The sequence below is a fragment of the Trichosurus vulpecula genome, chromosome 7 (genome assembly GCF_011100635.1).
Source record: "Trichosurus vulpecula isolate mTriVul1 chromosome 7, mTriVul1.pri, whole genome shotgun sequence".
Lineage (NCBI taxonomy): Eukaryota > Metazoa > Chordata > Mammalia > Diprotodontia > Phalangeridae > Trichosurus > Trichosurus vulpecula.
The window spans coordinates 105,232,757-105,241,718 of NC_050579.1; the positions used below are offsets into that span (position 1 = coordinate 105,232,757).

At 37.2% G+C, this 8,962-nt stretch overlaps 1 protein-coding gene across 1 annotated transcript; it reads right to left on the bottom strand.

Moving 5' to 3' along the window:
* Positions 1-7,188: 7,188 nt before the first annotated feature.
* LOC118857353 (non-histone chromosomal protein HMG-14A-like) lies at positions 7,189-8,281 on the bottom strand. The gene is made up of 2 exons (XM_036768038.1): positions 7,797-8,281; positions 7,189-7,679 (listed from the first exon to the last, which is right to left on the bottom strand). Exons 1-2 carry the CDS (start codon positions 8,099-8,101, stop codon positions 7,595-7,597), a joined length of 390 nt encoding a protein of 129 aa, XP_036623933.1. The 5' UTR covers positions 8,102-8,281; the 3' UTR covers positions 7,189-7,594.
* Between the last annotated feature and the right edge of the window lie 681 nt (positions 8,282-8,962).

Below are 8,962 nucleotides of genomic sequence, written 5' to 3' on the forward strand. Positions count from 1 at the left end.
CATCCTGCTGCAGTGGTTGGGCTCTGAGGAGGAAAGGTGCTTTAGAAATGTAATAAATAAATCTTGGAGTAAAAAAAAAAACTGAAAACAAAAAAAAATCATTTCAACCGAGGATGGGGGGGTGGAGGGGCACAGAGTGGGGTAGGTAGGGTTCAGTTTTAAGCATTGGAGATCACATTAGGAAAGATATGGAGCCTGGAGAGAGTAAGACAAGAATAGGGGACAGAAAATAGCCAAATGATTAAAGGAGATAATATATGTAAAGCATTTTGTAAACGTTAAAGTACTATATAAACATTTGTTGTTCTTGTTGCTGGTCCAGTTTTCTGGAACATATAGTACATGGAATGTCTCTCTATCTCTTTCATAGCATGAGACAAATCTGAGAGGATAGGTTCAAACTATGCTATAAAAGGCCCTGAATGCTAGGATTCAGGAGTTTAAATATATACAGGGTGTCCCAAAAGTCTTAGTGCAGTTTGAGCTTTAATAGCTTAGCATAATATTACTAATATATAAATAATATTGATGCTAGTACTTTAAAGTTTCTAAAGGGACTTATATGTGATCCTCACAATTCTATGAAATTATTAGTATTACTACCTCCATTTTACAGATGAAGGAATGGACTGAGAGATGTCAAATGATTTGTCCAGGTCATCAGATAGCAAGTATCAAAGGCAAGATTAGAATTAAGTTTATGCTTTATTTGGTAAGAGCATTGCATAAGAAAGAAAACTCAGTCAGTGTTATGATAGGTGGCTAAAGGGGATATAGACTAGAGGATCTGAACAAGAGCCATTCAATAGGAAACTGAGAGGAGGGGAGCAGGTATGTAAGGGGTTGAACAGTAGGGAAAAAATCAAATTACTCCAAGGAGAAAAGCTGGGATGAATTGCAAGATGAAGGTAGTATTAGTAGAAATAGATAAATTAGAAGCAAGGACAAGGTTGAGAAGAATATAATGAGCTCCATTTGGGGCATATTGGACTAGAGGTGCCAATGGGTAGAAGTATCTAGCATGTTAGAAGTGTATGACTTGAGCTTAAATGTGATGTTGGGGGAAGAGATATCAAATTGAGAACCATGCGAATATGTGTGATTAATGGACACATGGGATTTGCTGAGATGGACAAGGGAAAGAAAGTGGAGACAGAAGTAGGAGGAGGCTAATAAAATAGATTGAGGAGTGCTTAGGTGGGTACAGGGAGAACCATGACAGTTCAGTGGAATGAAGTATAGAGATGGAAGAGGGTGTTTCCCTACATTACATGCCTCTGAAAAGTCAAGAAGGATGAGAATAAAAAGAGCTCAAGTGAGTGAATGGAGTGTAGTTAAGTGACTGAATGATTGGGTGCAAATGATAGCTCAAGAGCAAGAATTCTTAATTCTTTATGAGACGTGGACCTCTCTGGCAGTTGGGTAAAGCCTATGGACCACTTCTCAAAATAATGATTTTGAATGCACAAAATGAAAGACAAGGAGTTATAAAAGAAATCAAATACATTGAAACACAAAAAGTTTTTTTGAATTCATAGACCTCAAGTTATTCATGGACCTGTTCTAAAAGATGGATAGCACCTGGGAATGCTGACTCTGGAGGATAGGGGAAAGGGAAGTAATTGTCAATCATCGACCAGGGGCTACTCCAAGGCCAGTGTCAGCATCTAAAGGTTGCTGGTATTGCAAAACTGGTCAACATCATTTTGCAATGACAATGAGGTGCAGTAAGGGTATGAGAGAGGTTTGGAAGGAGTCTCCAATGTAGTGAACTGACTAGTTCACATTGAGTCCCATGGTTCCATTTCTCCTACAGTTCTCCGTGACTTTCTATGACATCTGTGTAGCACCAGGGCACATGTCTCATATTTTTGTGTTTTCTCTAAGGCAGTTGGCCAGGAGAGTGCCACTCACCTTGTCTGTATGAGACTGTGAAGGTAATTAACATGGAGACTAGGGTTGTGGGGAAGAATGTTCTCATTCAGCTGCTTTTTTTGCATTTTAATGTCCCATTTTACACCCTCCCCCCCCAAAAAATAAGTGCTTCACTTTTCTCCCACTAAGGTGCCCCGTCCAGAGGCTATGGCCATTGACAAATAAAAGGGCTCACTGTTTTGTCCAAGTTCACGGTGCCTGGCACCAATGGAACTAAGACCTAGGTGCTATATCTACTATGCACACAAAAGGCATTTGATAAATGTTTGTTGTATTTATGCAGTCAAGTGGGTCAGCATCCTAATTATTAAACCAATATTTCTTTAAATATATGGGGTTTAATCCTAGTATTTTATAACTCTAATACCTCTAACCTTAATCACACTATCCATGCCAGAAAATGCAAAGTTCAAAATAAAAGAAAGTTCCAAATTGTTTGTTTTCAGAACAATTGAATTGAGGAAATGTCAAATTTAGAATGCGTTGAGACCTGAAGAAATAGAAAAATAAATCTCTTCTGTTGATTCCCACTTTCTAATTAGAAGTACCTCACTCGATCTCTGAAGAAAATTCTCATCAGTTGTGAAATTTGAAAAGTAATATCCAGAAAAACTCTTAAAAGGTATCTTTCATTAGAAAATAAATATATTGCTTCCCATATGTGATTTTTTTAAGATCAGAAGTAATTGTAAGCAAAAATTTAGGAATAGGGCTGGAACCTATCCATTGGGATTCTTAGAGGTATGACTTAAGTAGGGCTTCTTAATTTTTTGTGTGTCATGGATTCCTTCGGCAAAATGATGAAGCCTATGGACTACTTCTCAGAAACAAAAGGGGTTGGGGTTCATTCACCTAGTTCACAGACCATCCTGACATCAGTCCATGGATCCCAGGTTAAGAATCTGTTGTAAAGGGTAACAAAATATCAGTTAAGCCATTGTCTCTGAACCAGCAATACACCAGTGTCAAAGCCTCCTCAAGCTTAGTCTTATAACTCATTTCAGGGAAAAGAGAGTAGAGTACTTCTCAGACTTGCCCCTTCACTCCTCTCTACTCCTCTATTCTCCAGGAAGTTGAGGTTACTCATGGCAGACAGAAGAAGCTGCTAATCCTCTTCCATCTATTCATGTGGCACCTGCTGCTACTACTGCTCCTCCCTTCTCTGGTCCCCATCAGCCAGAGGCGGTATGAAGAAAGTATAGCAGGAACAGTGCCTGGTATTAGAATCCTGAAAGCCCAGGACCTAATTACAGAAAGTACAGTAAAGATTCATAAGGGTGTGTTAGACTAGGTTTAAAAATGTGATCACATGCTGAGTGAAGTGAGCAGAACCAGGAGAACATTGTAACAACCACAGCGAGCGATGACTGACTTTGATAGAGTTAGGTCTCCTCAGCAATGCAGGGACCTAAAAAAACTCCAAAAAAATCATGATGGAAAATGCTGTCCACATCCAGAAAAATAAATATGGAGTCTGAATGCAGATTGAAGCAGACTATTTTCCTTTTTGGTTTTGTTTTGTTTTATGTTTTGCTTTCTCAAGATTACTCCCATTCATTCTAATTCTTCTGTACAACATGACTATTGTGAAATGATGTTAATAGTATATGTAAAGCCTATATCGGATTGCATGACGTCTTGAGGGAGGGGAGGGGGGGAAGAAAATTTAAAATTTATGGAAGTGAATGTTGAAAACTAAAACAAATAAATTTATTTTTAAAAAATGTGATTATGCTGTTATCCCTTTGTGAAATATGTACAAGTCTACATAGGATTATAGACTTTGATCTGTATTTAAATGCCAAAACCCTCATTTAATAGACATGGCAACTGAGGCCCAGAAAGGTTGAGTAACACATCAAGGACACACAGGCAGTAAGTAAGAGAGCTGAGATTTGACCCCAGATCCTTTAACTACAAACTTGACTTTCTGCAATAATTCAATGCCTCTGAAGTCCCTTGAGTTGGTTAGAAAAGGAGGACTGCCATTGGACAAGGAATGATTGCTTACACTTCTGGGTAACCCTTAAAAGACAATGGAATGATTCCAGTGTGAGTCCAGAAAATTTTTTGAATAATACCTTTTTTAAATTCATAATTGAAGGAAATGTAAAATTTCAGTTAGAGGCTAATGAAAATAAAGATTTTATTTTTTTCCTATCCAAGATCACAGATACCCTGAAATCAATCCACTCTATCTCAGTTTAAAAATATCAGCAAGGAACCCAGATCCCTTTGAGATGGGGAGAAGACGTAGGGAGGTAGAGAAGAGGTGGCTTCCCAGCTTCTTCTCTCCCAGTTCCATGTAACTTCTTGCTGTGTTTTATAATTGACAACTTCCATATTAGCCCCTTTCTTTCCATGGCCAGGCCCTGGTCTTTCAGAAGTCAACTACCTTGCATTATGTAATGGTGGGTAAAAAAGACAGTGGAAGTAAGGCTTTGCCTTCAAATTTCTCCCACCCCTTCCTCCTTAACAGCCCAGGATATTGAGGGTTCAGAAGCATGAATTAGGGAGTAACTATTTATATGAATATCTATATTTATATGAATTTATATCAATATCTATTTATATGAGTACTGTATATTGTATATATATAGACATATATATACATATATATTAGACCATATCCCATAATAAACAATGTAAGCTATTCTATCATGTTATATTCTATTATTCTCTTTCCCAGACTATCTCACAGAATTGTAAGGATCAAATATAAGTCCCTTTACAAACTTTAAAGTACTAGCATCAGTATTATTATTATTATTATTACATTAAGCTATTAAAGCTTAAACTGCACTAAGACTTTTGGGACACCATAGATATAGCTATAGATATAGCTATAGATATAGATATAGATGTAGATATAGATTTGCAAGTTTATATTTAAGCTCCTGATTCCTAGCATTCAGAGACTTTCATAACATGGTTTGAACCTATCCTTCCAGATTTGTCTCATGCTATGAAAGAGACAAAAAGAGATTTCATGTACTATATGTTCCAGAAAACACACCAGCAACAACAAGAATGACAAATGTTTATATAGTACTTTAATCCCCAAGTGCTGGGGATATTCTTATTATATTGCTCAAGCACCATGTTCTTCATGAAGTTTTTCATGATCTCCCCAACTGCTAGTCCCTCTCGAACTACCTAATATTTAATAACTTTGTATATTTGCATTTATTAACTTTATTTCTGTGCTGAATATGCAAATATATGTACCTGTGTATGTTTACATACATATATACATACATACACATACATATGTACTGTATCCTCCACTGGAAAGTAAGCTCATTAGGAATAGGGATTATTTCATTTTTTGTATTTGTATCCCCAGTGCCTAGCATAGTGACTGGCCCATAGTAAGCATTTAATAATTATTTGTAGATCAAGACCAAGATAGATACACCTCAGAAGGAGGGTATAATGTAAGAAAGGGCAAGACATACAAGCAAGCAGGACAAGGACAAAGAAGAGATCTAAGTCAAATATATAAATATGTATAAATAGATCTACTATATATTTTTAGTGTTTATTACATATATTATCAATGTAACTATGTGCTTACCTCTTTTAGAGTACAACTAAGTACAGGCCTATAAAGACTTCTCCAAATGTTAAGTCCATAATTTTTAAAGACAAACTTAAAAGTAGAGTTGACCTTGGGCAAAACTAAGCTAAGTAGATGATTTCTATCTTTGGTGTCCTTTGACCCTTTCAGTATAACTTTCTCCATATGTTGGAGCCTTTGTTTACTTGGTCTTTCTCTTTCTACTATCACTGCCCCTCACACACACCATTTCCTAGGCAATTCAATTTAATTCAACATCTTTCACTAATTAGTTATGGGCCCTTGGGCTAATCACTTAACCTTTCTGGGCCTCAGTTTTCTCAAATGTAAAATGAAGGTGTTAGAGTTGCATTAATGATTTCCAAGTCCCTTTTAAGGTGCAAATTTCTATGCTACTATGATTTACCAAAGGACTGCTAGAGGAAATGTACTTTTAGGTCTGAGGCAGACAGAAAGATATAAGGTTACTTCCCTCAAATACTTCAGGGAAAATGAACGTATGCAAATACTCTGAGTAGTAGAATATGATCATGGAATGCCACGAAGAATTAAAGCTGAGAATCACCCAAAGGACATGGAGATGCCAGAGTGAGAAAGCAGCAACACTCTAGGAATTAGAGAATTCAGTAGTGCTTCTTAAACTGTATAAGAAGCACCAAAGGGATGTCGAGTGAAAAAAGTTTAAGAAGCCCTGATTAAAAGATGTATGAGAGAAGGTGGGCTGGTCATTTGTCCAGAGAAAGAAAGATATGACTATTAACTAGCGTGCCTATTCTTCATTACTGTCCATATAACAGAAGACCTGGAGAAAGGCTTCCAGGCCATTAGGTGGACAGGACTCATGGGAAAATATGGACAACAGATGAAGGATCAAAAGGATGCTACATCCCACAACACTAAATCGATCTGCATAAGAATGCGCATAAAAAAGTCACAGTATGTCAGTCAACTACTCCACATTTAGGTGTCTCCTGATTAGAGGTTTAAGGTGTCATTTATTCTCTCTAGGTGATTTGCAGTTTAGTACTGGGCTCTAGAAGAGCCTTTAAGATCCAAATTATTGAATGTTGCCATTTCAGGCACTGTGATCTCTGAGAGCAATGATATTTTGCTGTGCACCTGCTCTGTTTTTTGAATCACACCATGTTGAATAGCTGTTTCCTCTATCCATTCATAAGATGGTTCCCGTTCCATTCATTCAACAAACATTTATTACATGCCCACTGTATGGAACTAGAGATGCTGCTCAAAAATTAAACAGATTGAAGTTTTGTTTTTATTCTCTAAAGAAGAGCAACATGTCTTAATGGGGAAAGAGCTGGCCTTGAAGTCAGAATGACCTGAGTTCAAGTCCCACCTTTGACACCACTGGAGCTATGACTCTGGAAGAGTCTCTTAACTTTTCAGTCCTCTAGGCAATTCTTTAAGATCATAAGTTGTAAAGATGCCAAGTTTCATTGATAGTAGACTCATAAGTCCAATCTCTGTATAACCCTCAAGGAGAAAGAAAAGCTCACGTTCAAAGAAGAAAGAAACAAATATCAAATTGAAGAGTCACAAAGACAAGTGATGTGTTAACTTCGATCTATGTACCCCAATAAAGTTTGAAAATATTTCCAATATTATGGTACAACTTGATCATTATGGTAGAATTTTTTTTTTTATTTTGAGGAGTCTTTTTATTTTATCAAGATAAATCCAGCAAAATTTCTAATAGTGGCTACACATACAATCAACCTGCCCTTTTGAAATAAACATTTGTATTTTGTTTAAAAACATGATTACATTTTACTTTCTTTCAAAAACTAATATTAAAGTTATATTTGGGAAAGATATTTCCAACTCTTAGAATTTCATGAAAATAGCTCACCTTCTTTATAAAATCAACTCACAGACACCCTGGACTAGCTGATGCAAGAACTTTCTATTTGGGACCTCCCCACTTCACTGAATCAAACATGTGCCAGGGCCAAAGAAAAACCCAAAGGACAGAAAGGATAGCTTACACAAAGAAGGGACACAGTGACAAAAGTCAGAAGCTACCACCACTTATTCTTCCCATAGATCAAACTATTACAATCACAAAATGCAGAGACAGTGATATCTTGTTGGCGACATCATAGCCAAGCGACCAAGATGGAGACGTTCCAGAATTAACTTCATGCTAAAAAAAAACCTGCATTTAGAAAATAGTTGATAAAAATATTCCTCTGTGTTAACAATACAGTATGGAGGTACAGATACCAAACTGATGGAGATATAGGGCAGTGTTACGTATTACTCAGACTTGGTTGCTTTCTCCTCAGGTTCTTCCACAGCTGGCACCTCGTTAGTTTGGGTCTCTCCATTTTCAGAGTGATTTTCTTCTTTCACTTCCTCCTGCTTGGTTTCAACCTTGACTTTGGCTGCCCCCTTCTTGCCTTTGACTTCCTTTTTATCATTTGCTACGTTCATTTTCTTTGGGGCTGCTGCCTTTTTGGTTTTGGGCTCAGATTTAGGAGGAACAGGCTTAGCAGATAATCTAGGTGACCGTCTCTTTGGCTCCTCCTTTACCTGCCCTTCAACGGCTGCCTTTCTTTTAGGCATAGTTGCACCTCTGAATTAGTGGCTTGCAATTGCAAGGGAGAAATAGAGAGCTAAAGCTAGCCGCGGTTGGCTGCTTGCAAGGGGGTAGACTTTTCAGTGAACTAATTGCAGCTGGACCTGCACCTCCAAAAATTAAAAGCCCTTTTTATTGCAAACACTCAAATACACCAAGATGCAACCAAACTGCATGAATGGGAGCCACGGTGGGAATCATTATGGTAGAATTTGAAAAGCAGGGTGGCATAGTGGATAGAGAGCTGGCCTGGAGGGAAGATTTTGATTGATATCTTGTCTCTGTCACATGCTGGATGTTTGACCCAGGGAGAGACACTTGACTTCTTTTTTTTAATTTACTTATGGAATAAAACAAGTATTTCCATAACATAGTACTATAAAAAGATGATTGCACATGAAACTGCAAATTCACTACATGCAACTTGCTATTCCTTTCCAATACACAACAGTTACCATTTAAATTTCCTTGTTTTTCCCCTTTTTTTCTTCCCTTGCCCTGCCCAGATGGCTACCATTAGACATAAATATGTAAAATTATTCCATTCATGCTTGTATTTATCAGTTCTTCCTCTGGACGCAGATAGCATCTTCTTCAAATGTCCTTTATAATTAATTTGGGTATTAATAATAGTCAAAATGATTTATTTGCTCAGTCATTCTTAAAACAATATTGCTGAAAATGCTCTTGGTTCTACTTATTTCACTCTTTATTATTTCATGCAAGTCTTTCCGTATTTTTCTAAGATTATTGAGCTCATCATTTCTTATAGCACAATAGTATTCCATCACAATCATATACCACAACTTATTCAGCCATTCCCCAATTGATGGGCATCCCTGCGATTT

Bases quoted from the DNA above. Each gene is read 5' to 3' on its own strand.
- LOC118857353 (XM_036768038.1), bottom strand. From the start codon at position 8,101: ATGCCTAAAAGAAAGGCAGCCGTTGAAGGGCAGGTAAAGGAGGAGCCA. The intron at 7,680-7,796 runs GTAATACGTAAC...GTTTTTTTTTAG, and splicing joins GAGAAAGCAACCAAGTCTGA to CATGAAGTTAATTCTGGAAC.